The 23951-nt window shown below is 42.0% G+C and overlaps 1 protein-coding gene across 3 annotated transcripts in view; it reads right to left on the bottom strand.

Moving 5' to 3' along the window:
- Window positions 1-7231, bottom strand: part of WDR11 (WD repeat domain 11) — a 60241-nt gene extending 53010 nt beyond the window's left edge. The window contains exons 1-3 of one of the 3 annotated variants that reach the window (XM_027528423.1): window positions 7069-7231; window positions 5960-6071; window positions 454-607 (exon numbers count right to left, since the gene is read on the bottom strand). In XM_027528423.1, coding sequence (XP_027384224.1) covers window positions 454-607; window positions 5960-6071; window positions 7069-7154 — 352 coding nt within the window. In that variant the 5' untranslated portion in view covers window positions 7155-7231. The remainder of the gene's footprint in view (window positions 1-453; window positions 608-5959; window positions 6072-7068) is intronic. The other 2 variants (XM_027528424.1, XM_027528425.1) reach the window with 2 other exon arrangements.
- Between the last annotated feature and the right edge of the window lie 16720 nt (window positions 7232-23951).

Here is a 23951-nt window from a genome sequence, read left to right on the forward strand (position 1 = left end):
TCAAGAGAGCCACGCAGTCAAAGCCAGGAATGCTGTATTGATTAGGTCAGTAACATAAGCAAGCAAATGATCTACTGATATATGAAAATGAGAATAGCATTTTATCTCTATTAGCAGAAAGTAAGCATTGAGAGCTAATTCAAAGGTGCAGTTCTGGGGAGTTTATTTATAGCTTAGATCTACAAGACCATTTATAAGGAGCTTAAGTTTTCTCATCATGCTCAACTGAAATTAATGCATTTTACCAAAGCACAAATCAACTGAGATCTGAGGAAATAAGCCCAGGAGCATATTGATAGGGAAAAGAAAGCTAGATTCGGATCCACAGAACTGGCTACACACAATCAAGAGTTAACTGAGAAGTGATGAAAGTAAATGAAAGGGACAAAAACCAACCGCTCTAACAGTAAGTGTATTAACACAGACGCTCGGTGGAGCAAGGACTTTCCTCACCCTGAATAGGCTTGGCATGCTCTTGGATCTCACACTGTGCTACTCCTGCTGCTACATCCCAAACGATGATCTTTCCATTGACATCAGCAGAAGCTAAGCGCAAGGAATATGGCGAGCCAATGTTATGATGATAATTTTCCCTGGCCCATTTAACCTAGTATCAAGAAGAAACCAAATCAAGTAAATATGTGCACTGGATGTAAACCATACATAATTTTCATAAAACACTGACCAGAACTCAAGCTACATTCTACACTTATATTACAAAAATAGGAAATTAGCTTCCTCAAAAGTCAGACATTTTTATTATGATTTTTTTAAAGCCACAACTAAAATAGTTTTGAAAACATCACAACTTTCTTGCCTTTAAAATATCAGAAATGAGACACAGGCTTAATAATCTAGAGAATTCAGGCAAAAATTCCAGAACACTATCTCTTAAAATGGTATGATCACTGGTATATCATCTAATCACAGTAAAGACCATAAAATCTAATTCTGACAGAACACGTAAAATCCTAAACTGATAAGAAGAATCTTCTCTTGCACTCTATTCTTCTAATTAAAAGGAGACAACTTTGAGCTACCAAAATCTTGCAAAAGGAAAACACAAAAGCAAACAAAAAATCTGGGTAAACACTCATAAATCGGAAAAAAATTGCAGCAGTTTTTTCTCTAAAAAAATAAATTTATGCATCATACTTTTATAATAACATTAATAGTTTTTTAAATAAAAAATACAAGAATCCCAGCACAAATCAGGTTAATTCCTGAGTACTGAGCACTGACAGAATAAGGAATAAAACAGTCCTTCCTCTGAGCCAAGGTCTTCCCTGGCTACAACCTCCCTTCTTTAGCTCCTACTTGTTTACTTTGGATCATTTCCCACATAATACTCTGGAGTTATTTTATTTACTCTGTTTTGACCTATCACCAGTCCTGCTCCACATGGCAGGATCATGGGGCCTTGCTCACATTTCTATTCCCAGACCCTAACACAGTGCCTGCAGCTGACATTCAAGTATGTGTTTAGTAAACAAACTGAACACCGCTGACTCTTCAAATATATACCTATATTTGAATATATAGGGATATACCTATGTACACAGACACACACATGTATGTACACATAAAAGTAAACACACTCAGAGAAAATGCTTAGGTAGGGAGGCATGCTAATCAATTCCAATAGCATTCATGAAAAAGATGGCCAAAAGTGTTCCGAACTTCAGTGTTAACGAGACACATCTTTTCCTCAGGCAAGAATTTTTTTTAAATGAGAATGTGTGTCTGCACATACGCATGTATATATGTTTGAATGTGTATATATGTATATGTTTACTTTATACACGTGTGAAGGTATGTATACTCTCCCTCCTCGTTATTTACAGAAACTGTATTTGTGAATTTGCCTACTTGCTAGAACGCATTTGTAATTTTATTTGTAAAATCAGTATCTGCAGTGCTTTCACCGTCATTAACGGACACACGCAGAGCGGTAACAAACCTGAGTCACTCAACACCCAAGAGCACCCCAGCTGCGGTTGACAAGGCGCTCTTGCGGCAGTTCTCAGGGTGTAACCACTGTCTGTTCTGAGGCCTACTTACTACTGTGTTTTGCATTTCTGGGCTTCCGGTTGTGACTTCACTGTTTAAAACGGTCCCCGGCACAGTGCTCAAGTGCTGTCTAGAGCTCCTAAGCACAAGAAGCTGTGCCATGCATTACAGAAAAAACACACGAAATAAGCTCTGTCCAGGCATGAGTTATGGTGCTGTCAGCCATGAGTTCAATGATAATAAATCAACAGTATATAATAAATAAGATGTCTTTTAACAGAAACACATATAAAACAAGGTTATATATCAATCAGTTGATGAAAATATTGCAACTAGAGGGTCACTAGGAACCAAATTGCATTATTTCCCTCAGGAGCAATCAGTGTTTCAGTATTTGCTAATTCAGTGTTTCCAACAACTTTACAGAATAAAACTACCACAGATAAGATTATTGTAGGGGGGGTGTGTGTGTGTGTGTGTGTGTATGTGTGTAGTACTTGAATTCCATCTCTGTATATATATTTTTTAAAAATCACCTAAACACATCATAATCAAACTGCTGAAAATCAAGATAAGGAGCTGAGAAAAGATACACTGCATACAGAGAAACAAAGACAAAAATTTCCCAACAAAAATTACTCTGGGAGATAATTGAGTGATCTTTAAAGCACTACAAGGAAAAAAAAAAAGTACTGGTGAAACAGTTTCTCAGACAAATAAAATCAGAAAGGATCAACCAATATCAGATACATGCCTCAAGGACTTGAAGGAAATTCTTTAGCCAAAAGGAATATGACACCAGACTGAAACACACATCTATACTAAGAAATGAAAACTCCAGAACTGCAAAAAAGACAGAAATGGGGGGAGATATAATATTTCTTCCCCAAAAACAAAAAAATTAAAAAACAAAACCTATATTCAACATTAGACTTGATGGTGAAAGACTGAATGCTTTTTTCCTAGGTTCAGGGTAAGACAAAGGCATTCTCCCTCAGTCCTAAGCACTGTAGTAGAGGTCCCAATCAACACAAGAGGACAAGGAAAAGAAAGAAAAGACACCAGATTACTAGTGAAAAATCCAAGCTGTCATTATCTGCAGATAACATTACTGTCTACGTAAGAAAAACAAAACAATAACACTCAAGTTACTAAATCTAATGAGTTTAGCAAGATCAGAGGATACATGTAGATATTAAAAAAAAAAATCCCCTGTATATTTCCCTTTTGCACATTACATACAAAAATTAACTCAAAATGGATCTAAAACCCAAATATAAGAGCTAAAATCATAATATCCTTAGACAAAAACAAAGATATAAATCTTCTTGACACTGGGAAAAGCAATGGTTCTTTGTTACAGCCTACATCAAAATCTAAAACTTCTGTGCTTCAGAGGGCACTATCACAGAATGAGAGAGAACATCTGCCAAGGCATGCATCTGATAAGGGGCTTGTATCTAGAACCATACAGAATTCTTTCAACTCCAAAGTTTTAAAAAATACAATTTTAAAATGGGCAAAGGAATGAATAGACATTTTTCAAAGAATATCTACAAATGGCCACTAAGCACATGAAAAGATGCTAAACACTATTAGCCATTAAGGAAACACAAACCAAAACCACAATGAGAACCACTTCATACCCCCTAGGAGGGCTATAATCAAAAGGACAGATGTTGAGTTTGAGGAGAAATTAGAGCCCTCATACACTGCTATGGGCATGTAAAATATTGAAGCCTCTTTGAGAAAAAACAGTCTGGCAGTTCCTCAAAAGTTAAATATAAAGTTACCATGTGAGTCAGCTATTCTACTTTGAGGCTATATACTCAAGAGAAATGAAAACACGGGTTCACACAAACAAACTGTACACAAATGTTCATGGCAGCATTGTTCCTAATACCTAAAAAGTGAGATATGCCAAATATCCATCAATAAATAAATGTTGTATCAGTGGAATATTATTTAGCGATAAAAAGGAACAGAGTTCTGACACAAGCCATGTGACATGGATGAATCTTGAAAAACATTATGCTAGGCGAAAGATGCCAAGCACACACTGCACCATCTCATTCATTTCAAATGTCTAGAACAGACAAATCTACAGAACAGAAAGCAGATTAGTGGCTGCCCAGGGATGAAGGGAAAGGGGGTAGGTGGCAACTGCTAAGGCATACATGGTTTCTTTGCAGGGTTATGAAATTGATAGTGGTGATGGCTACACAACTCTGGATATACTGAAAACCATGGAACTGTATGCTTTAAATGCATGAATTTTATGGTATGAGTATCTCAATAAAACAGTTAACAACCAATAAAAGACCCCAGATCTCCATCTCCAATAATAACATCTTTCCTAAAATTTCAGATCAGTATAATTCAATTGCCCCAGGCGTCTCAGACTTTGCACCTTAAACACTGACTTCACACAGTCACATCATCAAAACAATACTACCATTCAGCTACTCATACAGAAACCTCGAGTCATTCTGATTCTCCCTTAAGACTGTTCACTGTAAAGTTCACCTCTAAAGTGAAAGTTGCTCAGTCACGTCCAACTCTGAGAACCTATGAACTGTTGTCTGCCAGGCTTCTCTGTCCATGGAATTCACCAGACCAGAATACTGGAATGGGTAGCTATTCCCTTCTCCAGGGGAATCTTCCCAACCCAGGGATGAACCCAGGTCTCCCACACTACAGGAGGATTCTTTACCTTCTGAACCACCAGGGAAGCCCAGAAATACTGGAGTGGGTAGCCTATCCCTTCTGCAGTGGATCTTCCTGACCCAGGCATCAAACCGGGGGTTCCTGCATTGGGGTCATTCTGTTGATTAAGACTGTTTACTATAAACATTATCAAGTTCACCTCTTAGAGAGCTCCTAAATCTGACTCCTTTATGTCTCCTCTTTATTTTAGGCCCTAAGGATTTCCTGCCAAAATTACTACAACTCTCCTAAATGATCCCATTGCATTGTCTTGCCTTTTTCCAACAGATCTTCCACTACTGCCAGAGTGAGTTTTTCTAAAATGAAAATATGATCAAGTCAATCTCCTACTTAAAAATCCAAAGTCCATCATAATCTTATAAACCTTTCAGGGTAGGTGACTTTCTCCGGCTGCCTTCTTTCATCACTCCTACTGATTACATGTGTATTCCATCTTTTGGCCATCCTTTACACACACTGCTTCCTTTTGAGTCTATTCTCCTTTTCTCCTGCAGTGCACTTCCTAATTTTTCACTCAGCCAGCTACTGTTTACTAGTCCCTAAAATGAAAAGAATTCTGAGCCCTCCTCTGATCCCTATAACCAGGTGACCTGTAGTCCCTTCGTCTTCCCATAGCATATGAAACAGGTCTCACTTACCACACTGTATTTGTAAGTTTTCTTCTCACTCTTCCTCGCTAGACAATGAATTGCTTGAGGGCTTTCTCATCTCTATACTCTTAGCACATACTAGATGCTCAAAACTAATGAGTGAAATGAGTGGTGCAGTACAGGACAAAATTAGTGTTTTCCACTAGCATTAAAATGACCTAAGAACTAGCATTTAATAGTTCAATACTGATGCGACATTATACATGGAAATACTGCATGCGCATGTGTGATGAGTCTTGTTCAACTCTTTGTGACCCCATGGACTGTGGCGGGCCAGGCTCCTCCGTCCATGGATTTCTTTAGGCAAGAATACTGGAGTGTGTTCCACTTCCTCTTCCAGGGGATCTTCCTGACCCAGGGATCAAACCTGAGACTCCTGCATTGGCAGGTGGGTTCTTTACCACTGAGCCATTCGGAAAACCCGATATGGAAATATTAGGCTACCCCAAATAAAGAGTATCACATGTAAAACCTACTCAACATTTCTACATATGACTTTAATGAGATTCCAGCGATATTTAAAACTTTAGAACAGACAATTTATGATAGGGTGGAAGTAGGATCTGACTTACCTTGACAACATCAGCTTTATGCTTTTCTAAAACTTGAAGCGTTTGAGCAGTATTGGAATCAATCACTACCACAAGCGAATGACATCCATAAGCAATTAAACCTTGCCAGCCCCTAACAAAAAGTGTTAACATTTAAGTTAAGAGCAAAGCAAAACAACTTCTCTCTTGCCAAAAGGCATCCTAAACAACAGATAAATCTAACCAATAGGCACCGCCATTAATAAAATTATTATGTAAGCCCAAAGGCTAGCACATTACATTTTACCATTTAAATAGAAAAGGTCTAGCTAAGCTTTAAAAAACAAAACTTGTTGAAATTTTTTTTTTTTTCCCGGATAAAAAAATTAAGTTCTGAGAGATATGCCTGTAGAGGTGTAAAGACATATAAAGCGACTCGGGTCGTCTATTTGTCTTCGAGAGCTTATCCCTCGTCTTACTCAACTCTGAATGCCAAGCATCCACAGAGTGCGTGGGATCACACTCCACGCTCTGTGATGAGCCCTGGTCCCTCCAACCAGATAAAAAGATGAACACTCAACAGGAAGTTTCTGTACTCTTGCCAACCTTCCCAGGAGCCACAGCTACAAGCAGTCTGCTTTATATTTGCCTGGTTATTAATTATCGTTGTCATTTTATAGTAAAAAGATAAAGGTGAAATGAAGAGTTGGCGAGAGCCCAGGGTCCTGGCACAGCGTCCAGCACACTGTTGAATGGATACAGGTTAAGAAACGGGGATGAGAGAAAAAGAAGACAGAACTGGGGAAGAACGGAATTGACATGGGGGCGAGAAGCCCGGAGACTTGGGAGGAGAGGGTAAGAGTGGGGAATGGGGACGATGAGGAAGGTGAGGGGAACGAGCGAAGAGAAACAAGAGATGAGAGAACGAGGGCAAGTATATCCACCCAGGGTAAGTTCCCATATGGGAGTTTTTACAGCTTTTATAGTAACAACAGAAAGCCGGCATTTAAAAATGAAAATCTCTAAAGTGTGAAGGCAGCGTCCAGTCTTGGAAGAGAAACTAAGCAGGCGGATGAAACCGCTTGTTCTTTCCCCCTTCCCCTCAGAGACTCCTGGCCGAGCCTGGCGGCCTCGGAACCCGGCGCCCTCACCAGTCCACCGCCGCCTTGTTGTGGGCATTGAGAGCCCCGGTGAGGGTGCGCGCCGACACCTTAAAATTCACGGTGTAGGGCAACATCGCCACGGCTAAACTGGGCCCTCAGAGCCGCCGCGCAACCAGGAAGCTGCCGGCCACTGGGCTTCCGTTCCAAACAGAGTCCGGGTGACTCCTTGGGCGCCGCGCTTTGGTTCCGCTAAATCCGAGGTTCCACCGCTTCCGATTCCGTTGCCTTCAGTTTCCGTCACTCCTATGTTCCGCCTGCTTCAGGGTTCCGCCACCTTGGGGTTCCGAGGCTCTGTATAGTATCTGGTTGTGCCTTGAAGGAAAAGGTGTTGCCTGGGGTCACATCTGTTTTCTTAAGACTGGGACTGCGTAAGCCTATGTGCCCTGATGAAAATGTAAGCCTATGTGTCCTGATGACAATAGTGAAAAGCAAGAGCTAAAAGTCCCAATTAGCCTTTTGCCTTCAATCAGTTAACCTAGAAAAACTACCAATGTCTAGTCAAGGCTGTGGTTTTTCCAGTAGTCATGTACGGATGAGAGAGTTGGACTGTAAAGAAAGCTGAGCGCCGAAGAATTGATGCTTTTGAACTGTGGTGTTGGAGAAGGCTCTTGAGAGTCCCTTGGACTGCAAGGAGATCCAGCCAGTCCTGAATGTTCATTGGAAGGACTGATGTTGAAGCTGAAACTTCAATACTTGGGCCACCTGATGTGAAGAGCTGACTCATCTGAAACGACCTTGATGCTGGAAAAGACTGAAGGCAGGAGGAAAAGGGGACAACAGAGGATGAGATGGTTGGATGGTATCACGGACACAATGGACATGAGTTTGAGTAAGCTCTGGAAATTGGTGATGGACAGGGAGGCCTGGCGTGCTGCAGTCCATGGAGTCGCAAAGAGTCAGACACGATTGAACGCAAAGAGCTGGACACGACTGAGCAACTGAACTGAACTGAACTGAACCGAACCAATGCCAGGCACTGTTGTAGGTGTTGGGGATATAGTGAGGAAGAGGATACAAAGTCTCTGCCCTATGGAGTTTATAGAATAAATGAGATTGTGGATTTAAGAATAAGTTTCCATGATCTGCAAAAAAAGAGTAAGAGAATGTATAGGATTTACTGGATGAATGGAGAGAGTGAATGAGATGAATAGCCAGAATTCGAAAATTTTTCAATGGCAACCATGCACTGTATGTGATCCGTTAATGGTTCCTGTAATGAACTGCTATTACTAATACCAGATATCATTTATTGGGAATTACCACATGCTAGGCAGTAAACTAAGGACTTTCCATGTTGCTGCTGCTGCTAAGTCACTTCAGTCATGTCCGACTCTGTGTGACCCCATAGACCGAAGCCCACTAGGCTCCCCCATCCCTGGGATTCTCCAGGCAACAACACTGGAGTGGGTTGCCATTTCCTTCTCCAATGCATGAAAGTGAAAAGTGAAAGTGAAGTCACTCAGTCGTGTCCGACCCTCAGCGACCCCATGGACTGCAGCCTTCCAGGCTCCTCCATCCATGGGATTCTCCAGGCAGGAGTACTGGAGTGGGGTGCCATTGCCTTCTCCAAGTTAGCTAAGCCTTTTCTTTGATCCTCACACCGGATTTCCTTCTTTTGGTCCTAGGTGTCTTGAAAGGTTAGTGTCAGTAATAGAAGGGCATTTATTGTGACTTTGGGCAGATCATTTGAATTCATTAAGCCTCCTTTTCTTCTATTATTAGAGGGAGGGGTTAATTATCCTTAGATCATTAAAAGCATAATGTTAGATAATATATTAAAGAACCTAACACAGCACTTATATTCCTAAGTGCCTTATAATTTACTGACAGAGCTGGAATATAAATATAGGTCCTTTTTTAGGGGTAGGGGGTGGGATAGCACTGGCCCTCTAAGCTGTGCTGTGTTTAGTCACTCAGTCGTGTCCAACACTTTTCCACCCTGAGGACTGTAGCCTGCTGGGCTCCTGGCTCCTCTGTCCATGGGGATTCTCCAGGCAAGAATACTGGAGGGGGTTGCCATGCCCCCCTCCAAGGGATCCAACCCAGGAATCGAACAGGAGTCTCCTTCATTGCAGGTGGATTCTTTACCAGCTAAGCTACCAGGGAAGTCCCCACCCACAACTAAGCTCAGTCTGTTCAGTCACTCAGTCGTGTCCAGCCCTTTGTGACCCCATGGACTACAGCACACCAGGCTTCCCTGTCCATCACCAAGTCCTGAAGCTTTCTAACTCGTGTTCATCGAGTCCATGATGCCATCCAACTATATCATCCTCTTTTGTCCCCTTCTCCTCCTGCCTTCCATCTTTCCCAGCATCAAGGTCTTTTCCAATGAGTTTACTCTTTCACATCAGGTGACCAAAGTAGTGGAGTTTTAGTTTCAGCATCAGTCCTTCCAATGAATATTCAGAACTGATTTCCTTTAGGATAGACTTGTTTTATCTCCTTGCAGTCCCAGGGACCCTCAAGAGTCTTCTCCAAGACTCTTAGAGTCTTGGAGACCCATTCCTTGGCACCACTCATGGGGTGCCCAAGTCCCTCTAAGCTCCCTTAAATTTGTAGAAAGATCTTCCCTCTCTAAGGTGTATCCTGCAAGAGAAGAAGTAATGAGAATTTGGCTAAAAGTGGAGTTGGATTTGCTGAGTCACTCATGGGGATACCAAAACCACAGTGATTTGCTTTAAGACCAGGGCTTTAAGGGATCACAACAGTGAATGTATCAGACAGGGTTTGGGGAATCGCAGTTCTGGATGGACCATGATGACCTTGGCTCTGAAGGGGCTAACTCAGCTCTTTCTAAAAAGCCAGGCTGTCCATACTCATAGCCAAAGACATAGGCTGTTTGAGCTGCCAGGCAAGCCCTAACTGGTGTTCCTCTGACCACCTTGCAGTCATATCGTGCTTATGATGCAGTCTGGAGCTCAAGTCTGTAGCCTCAGGAGTTAGCTTTAAAAGACTACAACTTATATATCTTTCAGGATAACGATGTCCCCTTCTTTTCCAGACTTGGATCTCCTTCCCTTCTCAGGCTGTGTCTTTACTCAAACCCCTTTGCTGACAGTTGGTCACTTAGCTTCCCACTGCCTCTAGCATCAATATGGGCCATGACATTTACTACATTAGTTAGATTATTTTTCTTATAACACTGCTATTTTAAATTGGTCAATCCTGTCTTATTTTAAATGAAAGCATTTGAACTGCAAACCAACCCTGTTTCATCAGTGGTAGGTATTTCCAACTCCAAGTTCTAGATAAAGAAACTCAGCCTCCGAAAGGAGGGGGGATTTACCCAAGATCACATTTCTGGTCAGTGAAAGAGGTGAACTTCCATACACTCAGGGCTCAGTCCAGGATACAGAACTGCTCTCATATGAGGTTTAGGTATGGTTGTGCATTGTCGCCAGGGATGAAACTGGGGCCAAGTGTCCGCACTTTGTGCAGTCAATGCATTTTAAAGGAAAGGCACCCAGGAACATGGGAGGCACAGTCGGCAGCTGAGCGGGGGACTGGATGAACAGGAGGGGGTACTAGACTGACAGCCTAGATTGGCATCTATTTATCTTTCTTGGGTTTTTCCTTAAATACCTTCCACCCACCCTTTACTTCCTTGTGGATGATCATCAGTCCGATTTATTGTCTGACTACTCTTATTATTGATCTCTTTTTGTGTCTGCACATATTATAGGTAATTATTACAGTATAATGGATCAGTCACTGCACTTTATGACTTGGCAATTGAGGTTTATTAGACTGAAGGAGGTTTCTGAGAAAAGCAGTCATGGTGAAATGGATTTCTCCTGAGGAAGCTGTGTGAGGGATGTGTTTTTCTTACATCCTGAGCACAAGGAGAGGCAGTCAGGTGTTGCTGGAAAGGGCAAGAGCTTTGTGGTTAGACAGACAGACAGACAGGTGGGAATCCTGTTCTGGTCCGGCCACCTCCTAGCTCTGTGACTTAGGGCAAATTTAGGGTTTGAAATATGGTATGCAAGATTCTCCAGTGTGATGGTTGTCCTGGCTATTAAGGGCAAGGAGCCAGGTGTGCACCCATTCGGGCCCCCTCTCTCTTTCCAGCTGGTCCACATAATTGACCTGCAGGCAAAACTAATTCCTGGGATCACTGGTGGAGAAAGCGATGGCACCCCACTCCAGTACTCTTGCCTGGAAAATCCCATGGACGGAGGAGCCTGGTAGGCTGTAGTCCATGGGGTCGCTAAGAGTCGGACATGACTGAGTGACTTCACTTTCACTTTTTACTTTCATGCATTGGAGAAGGAAATGGCAACCCACTCCAGTGTTCTTGCCTGGAGAATCCCAGGGACGGGGGAGCCTGGTGGGCTGCTGTCTATGGGGTCGCAGCAGCAGCAGGATCACTGGGGCTCTGTCAGTGTGTGTTTATCCAGTTACTGGCTGTTTTTAATGGAAGAATAAGCTAGAGGACATCCTTATTTGATTCATTCATCAGACTTTTATTAGTCCAAATAAACAATATCTTAATATTGAGCTCATGGAATAGCGTTTCATAAATTAGATTAACTTTACAAACTTGTAGCTGGTGCACAAGCATGCTTTCTTGAGAAGAAGTAATTCTATTGATTACACATTCTTAACAAGCTTGAATCTGGGTAGAAATAGACTGTGAGACACTCTAACAGGCTTAAGGGTTTCTGGTCTTTCACAGAATCTTCCAGTTGTTGCAACTAAAAACAAATGCCATTTTGACACTTCTAAGTGTCATATTTGTGTTCCTACCCAGGGTATATGGCTGGCTTGTAATTCAAAGTCTGCCCTAGTTTTGAGTGTAGACAGACTAAATCCAGAGTCCTAGAAGCCAGCATACGATAAAAAAGTGAACTTGTAAGCCCCCTGACATTTCCTGAAAGTGTTTATTTAAGAGCATCTAGTTTTACTCTCTTGAAATATTAAGAACAATATCACAGTTTTTAAAAAGAGAAAAATGTGTCCATAATCTTTACTTGCTAATGTGAATTTTATATTCAGTTCAGTTCAGTCACTCAGTCATGTCCAACTCTTTGCGACCCCCTGGACTGCAGCACGCCAGGCCTCCCCATCCATCACCAACTCCCAGAGTTTACTCAAATTAAAATCCATTGAGTCAGTGATGCCATCCAACCATCTCATCCTCTATTATCCCCTTCTCCTCCTGCCTTCAGTCTTTCCCAGTATCAGGGTCTTTTCCAATGAGTCAGTTCTTCCCATCAGGTGACCAAAGTATTGAAGTTTCAGCTTCAGCATCATTCCATCCAATGAATATTCAGGACTGATTTCCTTTAGGATGGACTGGCTGGATCTCCTTGCAGTCCAAGGGACTCTCAAGAGTCTTATCCAACACCACAGTTCAGAAACATCAATTCTTCAGCACTCAGCTTTCTTTATGATCCATTTCTCACATCCATACATGACTACTAGAAAAACCATAGCTTTGACAAGACAGACCCTTGTCAGCAAAGTATTATCTCTGCTTTTTAATACGCTGTCTAGGTTGGTCATAGCTTTTCTTCCAAGGAGCAAGCAACTTTTAATTTCATGGCTGCAGTCACCATCTGCAGTGATTTTGGAGTCCAAGAAAATAAAGTCTGTCACTGTTTCCATTGTTTCCCCATCTATTTACCATGAAGTGATGGGACCAGATGCCATGATCTTTGTTTTTTGAAAGTTGTTTTAAGCCACCTTTTTCACTCTCCTCTTTCACTTTCATCAAGATGCTCTTCAGTTCCTCTTCACTTTCTGCCATAAGGGTGGTGTCATCTGCATATCTGAGGTTATTGATATTTCTCCCTGCAATCTTGATTCCAGCTTGTGCTTCTTCCAGCCCAGCATTTCTCATGATGTACTCTGCACGTAAGTTAAATAAGCAAGGTGACAATATACAGCCTTGACGTGCTCCTTTTCCTATTTGGAACCAGTCTGTTGTTTCATGTCTGGTTCTAATTGTTTCTTCTTGGCCCGCATACAGATTTCTCAGGAGGCAGGTCAAGTGGTCTGGTATTCCTGTCTCTTTCAGAATTTTCCACAGTTTGTTGTGATCCACACAGTCAAAGACGTTGGAATAGTCAAGGAAGCAGAAGTAGATGTTTTTGTGGAATTCTCTTGCTTTTTCTATGATCCAATGGATGTGGGCAATTTGATCTCTAGTTCCTCTGCCTTTTCTAAATCCAGCTTGAACAGCTGGAAGTTCTCGGTTCACATACCGTTGAAGCCTCACTTGGAGAATTTTGAGCTTTACTTTGCCAGCGTGTGACATGAGTGCAATTGTGCAGTAGTTTTGACGTTCTTTGGCATTGCCTTTCTTTGGGATTGGAATGAAAACTGACCTTTTCCAGTCCTGTGGCCACTGCTGAGTTTTCCAAATTTGCTGGCATATTGAGTGCAGCACTTTCACAGCATCATCTTTTAGGACTTGAAATAGCTCAGCTGGAATTCCATCACCTCCTCTAGCTTTGTTCATAGTGATGCTTCCTAAGGCCCATTTGACTTCACATTCCAGGATGTCTGGCTCTAGGTGAGTGATCACACCATCGTGGTTATCTGGGTCATGAAGATCTTTTTTGTATAGTTCTTCTGTGTATTCTTGCCACCTCTTCTTAATCTCTTCAGCTTCTGTTAGGTCCATACCTTTTCTATCCTTTATTGCACCCATCTCTGCATGAAATGTTCCCTTGGTATCTCTAATTTTCTTGAAGATATCTCTAGTCTTTCCCATTCTATTGTTTTCCTCTATTTCTTTGCATTGATTGCTGAGAAAGGCTTTCTTATCTCTCTTTGCTATTCTTTGGAACTCTGCATTCAAATGGGTATATCTTTCCTTTTCTCCTTTGCCCTTAGCTTCTCTCCTTTTCTCATCTATTTGTAAGGACTCTTCAGACAACCATTTTGCCTTTTTGCATTTATTTTACATTTTTCTTGCAATCCTGTTCAAATAAAGATATATTTCATACTTTCATAATGCACATACGTTTTATTAATCTTTTTTTGACCCTTCTATCATAAGTATGGGGTTCCCTAGTGGCTCAGACCATAAAGAATGTGCCTGCAATGTGGAAGACCCAGGTTGATCCCTGAGTCAGAAATATCTCCTAGAGAAGGAAATGGCAACCCACTCCAGTACACTTGCCTGGAGAATTCAATGGACAGAGGAGCCTGTTGTGCTACAATCCTTTCGGTCGCAAAGAGTCAGACATGCTGAGCAACTAACACTTTCACATCATAAGTATACTTATAATACTTATATAGTCATCATAATTATTATTCAAATTAATTCACAGTATTTCATAGAATAGATAAACAATGATTTATTTAGCGATTTCACTATCTGCTGATATTTAAATTATTTCCATTTTAATAAAAAAGATAAAGCTACAGTGAAGATCTTCATGCTTAGAGTTGGTTTTAATTCTGTTATTTCCCTAAAATAATCCACAGGAATGAGTATAATTGTGTTTTATTTTAGTATTAAAAATTTTCTAAATTACAAAATAAGTAAGTGCTTATTGTAGAAAATATGGGAGTTCCAGAAGAGCATAAATATAAAAAAATATTATTATATGATTACTGGTAATATTCTTTTAAGGCTTCTTTTAAGTGACTACGGAGAAGGCAATGGCACCCCACTCCAGTACTCTTGCTTGGAAAATCCCATGGATGGAGGAGCCTGGAAGACTGCAGTCCATGGGGTCGCTGAGGGTTGGACACGACTGAGTGACTTCACTTTCACTTTTCACTTTCATGCATTGGAGAAGGAAATGGCTAAATATTTCTTCCTTTAAAAAATGCATATTTTTTTATAAAATTCAGGTCATCGTCTAAGAACTAATTTTACTCTCTTTTCCACTCAGTACTGAGATATAGTCATTTGCAAATATTTCCCTAATTTAATTTGCCCTTTATTTGGTGAATTTGGGGAAATACAGAAATTTAACATCTTCTACGGTAATCAAGTGCATCGCCCATTGTATGCCCTTTTCATACAACAAAAGCAGGTCTTTCATTGCTTAACCACCAGACTACCATTTGACAGTGCAGTGTTCTGTGTTTGTCATGACACACCCGACTCTAGGCCTGGTGTCGATCAAGGAAACTGAAGACGAGGAGCCCTTTCTGAAGTCCCCAGGTGCTTCCAAGTCTGGAGCAGAGCCAGGTGCCAGGACTGGCGGTGTCGTTCCTCCTTCCTGCTTATCCTGCTCCTCTCACTGGCCTGCTGTTTTTCCCATGGGGACACTGGTGCAGCAGGAGCTGTCTCCCAGAATCTGCACTCACTATCTACATAGTCCCCACGGGGAGCCTGGGATTCCCTGTCTTTTCTGGTCTTTGCTGGTCCCTTGGGTGTCACTGAGCTCAACACCTGGGAGTCTGGTCCAGATGGCAGGAGGCGGCTGTGAGACCCATGAGTCTGCCTCAAGACAGACCCACCAGGTGGTCACCAAACAAGCTGATTATTGAGAATTCAGCGCCTTCCTTTGAAGGATGCTGTTTTGAGGGTGAAGTTAATGTCTAGGGGTTTCCAGGCAAATTCACTAGGAAAGTGACACCTGACTTTTTTGTGGGCTATGTCTCTCATGTCTGTCTCGTTTGCACAAAGGGTTTCAATAAAGAGAAGGAAAAGTCATAAATCTTCTTCGTGGCAGAATGCAGTGGTCATGAAAGTTAATTCTCTGTAGGATAGAGGTTTAAATTTCATTTAAGGTATTTAAAAGGGAAAACCACTAGGATTCTTGTATAATTGTACAAAGGGACATTTTATAAATCTTGATGAACTGAGTAACAATGCTGTTTATTGAGAAGCAGTCCACTAAAAATTTGTATTTCTTACTAGGTATATGTACATAGTTACAAATACAAATATTCTCTCAAAGTTACTCAGTAGTGTCCAACTCTTTGTGACCCCATGGACTGTAGCTCACCTGGCTTGTCTATCCATAGAGTTCTCCTGGCAAGAATATTGGAGTGGGTTGCCATTCCCTTCTCTGAGGAACTTTCCTGACCCAGGGATTGAACCCTGGTCTCTGGCATTGCAGGCAGATTTTTTACAGCCTGAGCCACCAGAGGGTAAGTGTTAGTTGCTCAGTCATGTCTGACTCTTTGTGACCCCATGGACTGTAGCCCACCAGGCTCCTGTGTCCATGGAATTCTCCAGGCAAGAATACTGGAGTGGGTTGCCATTCCTTTCTCCAGGGGAATCTTCTTGACCCAGAGATCGAACCCAGGTCTCCCACATTGCAGGCAGGTTCTGTACCATCTGAGCTACCAGGAAAGAATGTAGTAAAATGGCCGTGATATTAAAATGTTCTCCTACTGAGTCTTGCCTGTCCTAGCTGAGCACTCTCTGTGGGCTTGGGAAGCAGAAGATGTGAGTTACTCCTGAGGCCAAAACAGAAAGGGCCAATAGAGCAGCCATTATTGAAGACATTTATGGTGTCTGTGATTGAGGAATCCATTGACTCTCTGCTTTATTCAGCTCATAAGAAGAGTCTTTCTATGGTAATATATTCACATCAGGGCTATACTGCAGGATTTGCATTAGGGCTCATTAATCTACAACAGGAGGTAGGAAGTACTTTAATATGAACTTAAGTGATTCAAGGAAGCAATAATAACACATCAGTTTTTAAATTAAGGGGAAATTGTCCATCCCTGAACAGTACCTATTCCTCTAAAATGGAGTGTGTTGAGTGCAGTAAAAATTTCCTTTATGCTCTGAAAACTGCACAAGCCTTCCCAGTGGCCCCCATGAATCAGATCTATCCTCTTGGGAAACCATGCTCTCCCCTAACTGCTGCCCTTCCTCTCCTGCTCCTATATGAGGCCCAACCTGGGCAGCCAAAATGACTAGGGGTCCCTTCCACAGGCCCCATCACATTGGGAGTGAAGATTTCTACATATGAACTTCGAGTGGATGCAAGCATTCCATCCATAACAGAGAAGTGGAAGTAAGAATTAAACTAGAAAGAGTATTTGTGTTGACAGTGAGGCCTGGAAAGGAAAGGGGGCTGTTCAAACTTTTAGCTAGTTAGCACTAGCTAAATACACGGCTGGCTGCCTGTCATGTAATTCCTTTGAGTCCCATCTAACAGGACTCAGACCTGATTCAGCTGTGTTAGTGTAAGTAAGTGTTAGTCACCTAGTCGTGCCCAACTCTTTGCTACCCCATGGACTGCAGCCCACCAGGCTCTTCTGTCCATGAGATTTCCCAGGCAAGAATACGGGAGTGGGTTGCCATTTCCTTCTCCAGAGGATCTTCCCGACCCAGGGATTGAACCCAGGATTCCTGCACTGCAAGACATATTCTTTACCGACTGAGCTACAAGGGAAGCCTGTGTACCCCTTCCCAAATAATCCATAAACCCCAGGAGACACTGGTTTCACTACCCTTGGCTGTAAGCTTGGGCCTGATCGGTTCAAGTGAGTCCTCTTCCTTTTTATCAGTGGGTGTTTCAGGAATTGACATGAAATATGCTTCTGCCTGGGCTTTCCAGGTGACTCAGTGGTAAAAAACGTGCTTGCCAATGCAGGAGACACAAGATATGCAGGTTTGATCCCTGGGTCAGAAAGATCCCCTAGAGGAGGAAATGGTAAGCCACTCTAGTATTCTTGCCTGGAAAATTCCATGGATAGAGGAGCCTGGCAGGCTACAGTCTATGGGATCACAAAGAGTCAAACATGACTGAACAACTGAGCACACACACACATGTACACTTCTGGCCAGTAAAATATGAGAAGTGTTTTGCTGGAGATTTCTGAGAACATTCTTCCTTGGTCCTCTGAGAGACTTTGAGAAACAACTCACCATTTCTTCTCTTGGATATGAACAAGGGAGAATTAGTCCTAGTTATTGCTAAAGCCACCCTATGAGCAGGAGGAAAACCCAATTTAGGATGCAATTGACTCTGGACATCAGAGGAGAGTCGTGGAAAGAGCTTTGGGTCCAGTTATATCCTGAGCCCGATGTCAGGTACCCTAAGGCTCACCCTATCTTCAGACTTTCTCTTGTGTAAGTGGATTTTCAGTTGAATTCAGAGTGAGTTGGTTTTCTGTTACTGAAGCCTAAAATACCTAAAGGATGACATCTTTTGACACTGGAAATAATATATACTCTAAAACTTAAATCATAGCAATAAAATATTGGTGCAAGCGGTGTCTGAAAGCATTCTTTGCCAAGGGCCGATGAGCAGTCCACACTCCCCATCAGGGATGTCATTAAATGCAGAAGGTACACACAGCCTCCTATCAGGAAACATCAAGCTCCTGTGAAAGCAATTCCTGCTCTGTAGCATCTGAGTCTGGCAGACCCTGTTTTGACCAACATTTCAGCCCCTCCACTATTATCTGGACACTTAGCCTTGAGTTGTGCCATTGATTTTCTTAAGACCTTTTCAGCTCTCCATTTCTCCACTACTAACCTAACAGGCCCAGGAGGGCAGCAATCACTTACCCAGAGAAGCATTTTCATTTATATTCATGATTAATTTGTGGGGAGCCAGCCAAGAGTCAGCAATAAAAATGCTGTTGCCTGGGAAACAAGATTCTTCCTCGAATTTTTTGAGAAACGTGGGGTCCTTGATGCTTCACGAAATACTCAACTTCCTCTAAGAGCTGAGCCACCAAGGTAACCCTGCCGATCCATTTTAGAATGAAGAACTCCAGAGCCTGAAGTCATGGTTGACTTTTTACTCTGCCTAAATGTGCGATCACTGACTCAATGGACATGAGTTTGAGCAAACTCAGGGAGATAGTGAAGGACAGGGAAGCCTGGCATGCTGCAGTTCATGTGGTTTCAAAGAGTCACACATGACTTAGCAACTGAACAATAACAACAAAATATGTTCAAATCTCCTGGAGGAGCACTTTGTACTTCCTACTCAGAAAATTAAATCTACTCTGTAATAAAGTTCACATCCTACAGGCATAACTGAAGATAACACATTCAGAGCCACTCCATACTGATCTGTATTCTACCTGCTAGGCTGGTGGTGGCGAGTTCTTTGTCAGACACTCATGGTGAAGATAGCTTTTAGCCCTGGGGATGGAGTATTATACACCCCTGAGGAATTCCCAGTTTTCCCTGGAGGAAATAGCATGTTGCAACAGAAGCTGAAATTCACGGGTAGCATGCTAGCAGATTTAACAAAATATTAAAAACCATGCCATCCCACCAAGGTGTACTAGGGTTCCAATTTCTCCACATTATTGCCAACATTTGCTGTCTTTTTTTTTTTTTTTTTTAATCAATAGCCATCCTAGTAAGAGCTGTGAGATGTGAGAGTTGGACCATAAAGAAAGCTGAGTGCTGAAAAATTGATGCTTTTGAGCTGTGGTGTTGGAGAAGACTCTTGAGAGTCCCATGGACTGTAAAGAGATCAAACCAGTGAATCCTAAAGCAAATCAGTCCTGAATATTCATTGGAAGGACTGATGCTGATACTGAAACTCCAACACTTTGGCAACCTGATGCAAAGAACTAATTTATTGGAAAAGACCCTGTTGCTGGGAAAGATTGAAGGCAGGAGGAGAAGGGGATGACAGAGGATGACATGGTTGGATGGCATCATTGACTCGATGGACATGAGTTTGAGCAAGTTCCAGGAGTTGGTGATGGACAGGGAAGCCTGGCATGCTGCAGTCCATGGGGTCACAAAGAGTCAGACATGACTGAGTGACTGAACTGCATTGAACTAATCCTAGTAAGTGTGAGATGATATCTCACTCTGGTTTTGAAGTGCAGCTCCCTGATAATGAATATTAGTGACATTAAGCATCTTTTCATGTATTTGGCCATTTTAAAATTTTACGTATTTATTTACAAATAAAAACCTGCATCAGGTCTGAGTTGCCGCACGCAGGATCTTCATTATGTCATGCAGATCGTTTGTTTCAGCGCCAGCCTCCCTGTGTGGTGCATGGGCTTAGTTGCTCCATGGAAAGTGAGATCTCAGTTGCAAAACCAGGGATCAAACACCCATCCACTGCAAGGCGGAGTCAACCCCTGGACCGCCAGGGAATTCCCCATATACTTGGCTATGTGTATGTCTTTTTTTGGAGAAATGTCTATTCAACTCTTGTCCATTTTTAAAATCAATTTATTAAGGTTTTTTTTTTTCTTGAGTTATAGAAGTTCCTTATATATTTTAGAGATGAAGTCATTATCAGATATACGGTTTGCAACTATTTTATTCCATTCCAAAGGTGACCTTTTCCACTCTATTGACTGTTCCCTTTGCTGTGTAGAATCTTTTTAGTTTGATATAGTTCCACTATATTTTTGCTTTTGTTATCTGTGTTTTTGATGTCGTATCCAAGAAACTAGTATCCAGATCAATGTCAAGAAGGTTTTCCCCTGTTTTCTTCTAGGAGTTTCACAATTTCAGGTCTTATCTTTAAGTCTTTATTCATTTTGAATTCTATTTTTTTTGATGGAATAAGATATAAGGTTCAATTTCATTATTTTGCAAAGGGATATACAGTATTCCCAAAATTATTTATTGAAGAGACTATCCTTTCTCCATTGTGTATTCTTGACACTCCTTTCAAAGATCAGTTGATAATACATTGTGAAAGTGAAATTGTTAGTCACTTCAGTTCAGTTCACTTCATTTCAGTTGCTCAGTTGTGTCCAACTCTCTGCGACCCCATGAATCACAGCACACCAGGCCTCCCTGTCCATCACCAGTTCCCAGAGTTTACTCAAACTCATGTCCACTGAGTTGGTGATGCCATCCAGCTATCTCATCCTCTGTCATCCCCTTCTCCTCCTGCCCCCAATCCCTCCCAGTGTCAGGGTCTTTTCCAATGAGTCAATTCTTCGCATGAGGTGGCCAAAGTATTGGAGTTTCAGCTTCAGCATCAGTCCTTCCAATGAACAACCAGGACTGATCTCCTTCAGGATGGACTGATTGGATCTCCTTGCAGTCCAAGGGACTTTCAAGAGTCTTCTCCAACACCACAGTTCAAAAGCCTCAATTCTTCAGCACTCAGCTTTCTTCACAGTCCAACTCTCACATCCAGACATGACCATTGGCAAAACCATAGCCTTGACTAGACGGAACTTTGTTGGCAAAGTAATATCTCTTCTTTTCAATATGCTGTGTTGGTTGGTCATAATTTTCCTTCCAAGGAGTAAGCGTCTTTTAATTTCATGGCTGCAGTCACCATCTGCAGTGATTTTGGAGCCCCAAAAAATAAAGTCTGACACTGTTTCCACTGTTTCCCATCTATTTCCCATGAAGTGATGGGACCAGATGCCATGATCTTCGTTTTCTGAATGTTGAGCTTTAAGCCAACTTTTTCACTCTCCTCTTTCACTTTCGTCAAGAGGCTTTTTAGGTCCTCTTCACTTTCTGCCATAAGGGTGGTGTCATCTGCATATCTGAGGTTATTAATATTTCTCCCTGCAGTCTTGATTCCAGCTTGTGCTTCTTCCAGCCCAGCATTTCTCATGATGTACTCTGCATATAAGTTAAATAAACAGGGTGACAATATACAGCCTTGACGTGCTCCTTTTCCTATTTGGAACTGGTCTGTTGTTCCACGTCCAGTTTTAATTGTTGCTTCCTGACCTGCATATAGGTTTCTCAAGAGGCAGGTCAGGTGGTCTGGTATTCCCATCTCTTGAAGAATTTTCCACAGTTTCTTGTGATCCACACAGTCAAAGGCTTTGGCATAGTCAATAAAGCAGAAATAGATGTTTTTCTGGAACTCTCTTGCTTTTTCCATGATCCAGCAGATATTGGCAATTTGATCTCTGCTTCCTCTGCCTTTTTTAAAACCAGCTTGAACATCTGGAAGTTCACAGTTCACATACTGCTGAAGCCTGGCTTGGAGAATTTTGAGCATTACTTTATTAGCATGTGAGATGAGTGCAGTTGTGCAGTAGTTTGAGCATTCTTTGGCATTGCCTTTCTTTGGGATTGGAATGAAAACTGACCTTTTCCAGTCCTGTGGCCACTGCTGAGTTTTCCAAATTTGCTGGCATATTGAGTACAGCACTTTCACAGCATCATATTTCAGGATTTGAAATAGCTCAACTGGAATTCCATCACCTCCACTAGCTTTGTTCGTAGTGATGTTTTCTAAGGCCCACTTGACTTCACATTCCAGGATGTCTGGCTCTAGGTGAGTGATCACACCATCGTGATTATCTGGGTCGTGAAGCTCTTTTTTGTACAGTTCTTCAGTGTATTCTTGCCACCTCTTCTTAATATCTTCTGCTTCTGTTAGGTCCATACCATTTCTGTCCTTTATCGAGCCCATCTTTGCATGAAGTGTTCCCTTGGTATCTCTAATTTTCTTGAAGATATCTCTAGTCTTTCCCAGTCTGTTGTTTTCCTCTATTTCTTTGCATTGATTGCTAACTCTTTGCCACCCCAGGTACAGGCTCCTCTGTCCATGGAATTCTCCAGAGAAGAATACTGGAGCAGGTTGCCATTTCCTCCTCCAGGGGATCTTCCCGACCCAGGGATCGAACTCTCATCTCCTACATTGATAGGCGAGTTTTTTTTTTTTTTTTTTACCACTTAGCCACCAGGGAAACCCATGTTGTATACTTAGATATTTGTTAAGAGTTATATATTATTTTAAATGTCCTTATCATAATAAAATAAAATGTAAACATGAAAACCCATACAGAGAAACAACCCCATGCCATCCCAAATAAACACAAGGGATGTTTAGATCAAATAAAAATGGTGCTCCAAATCAGGAATTTTGGTTGCAAGGGACAGAAATTCAACTCAAACTAACTTTGGCCAAAAGAAAATTCTTTGACTCATAAAATCCAAAGGAAGGAAATACCCAAACTATAAGGAGGAGAGTGATGCAGGCAGGCATCTGGTGGAACTGAATTAGAAAGTCAAGTACTGGCTAGACTCAGCACCCTCCCTGCACCTTTGCTCTCTGTTTCTCTCTCTGTTGGCTTTTTTCTTTCTCTCGCTGCAGCCCCTTTTCCTACCAGATTGCTGGCAAGATGGCTGTCAGCAGCTTTGAGCTAAGTTTCATTTCTTCCTGAGGCTCTTTTTCAATTCCAGAACAGCTGATGGAGATGAACTTTGTTTTGCTTTTTCTTTTTTCTTTTGTTCTGATTGGAGATGGACTTTGATTCACCTGTTTGGGTCAGGTACTTGGAAGAATCCCCACTGGCCAGGGGAAGCCAGGCTGTGTAATAATGTAAGGGACCCCATATAGTTGTGTGCTTGGGGGAGATGTTTCTGGAAAAAAGGAGAAGTTTCATGCAAATGATCCCTGGAAGTTTCACTCTACAGAGCCTCGGCTATGAAGGCAGCAAATGAAAGAGCTGGCAGGCAGTCTGGGGACCAGCTGGTCGGAGTAACCAGGAACCAGCTTGCCCCAGGGGCTTATCAAGGATCACACAGAAAATGAAAGGTAAGAAAAAAAATTGAGTCTAATTCTCCTGGGAAGATCATACTTCTCAGCTTCTTAGAACCCTACAACAAACAGGAAAGTGTAACCCGTTTTGCTATTTAAAGAGGAATTAAGAATCCTTTCCTTCCTCTGTGTTAGAAAAGAAGAAAGGGGTGGGGACAACCTGCAGGAGCCAGACGCTGCGTTGCTGTATTCAGTGCTTCACGTTTCTCATTTCGTTCAATCCTCAGAGCACATCCTGAGGAAGCATCTGCATTTTACAGACGAGGAAACTGAGGCTCAATGGAACAAGAGAACTTACCTAAGATCTCCTAGTAAGAAAGGGATGGAATTTGCTGGCAGGAAGCAGGTTAGAGACACTCTCCATGGATCACCCTGGTGAGAAGGGATGAGGATGGTGGTAGCTGGCTTAGAATCTGCTCAGCCCTGTTATGGTGAAAATATACTTCTTTCATCCATGCTCACAAAGGATTCTTCTTTTTTTTT

This window comes from Bos indicus x Bos taurus, chromosome 26, assembly GCF_003369695.1.
Source record: "Bos indicus x Bos taurus breed Angus x Brahman F1 hybrid chromosome 26, Bos_hybrid_MaternalHap_v2.0, whole genome shotgun sequence".
NCBI lineage: Eukaryota > Metazoa > Chordata > Mammalia > Artiodactyla > Bovidae > Bos > Bos indicus x Bos taurus.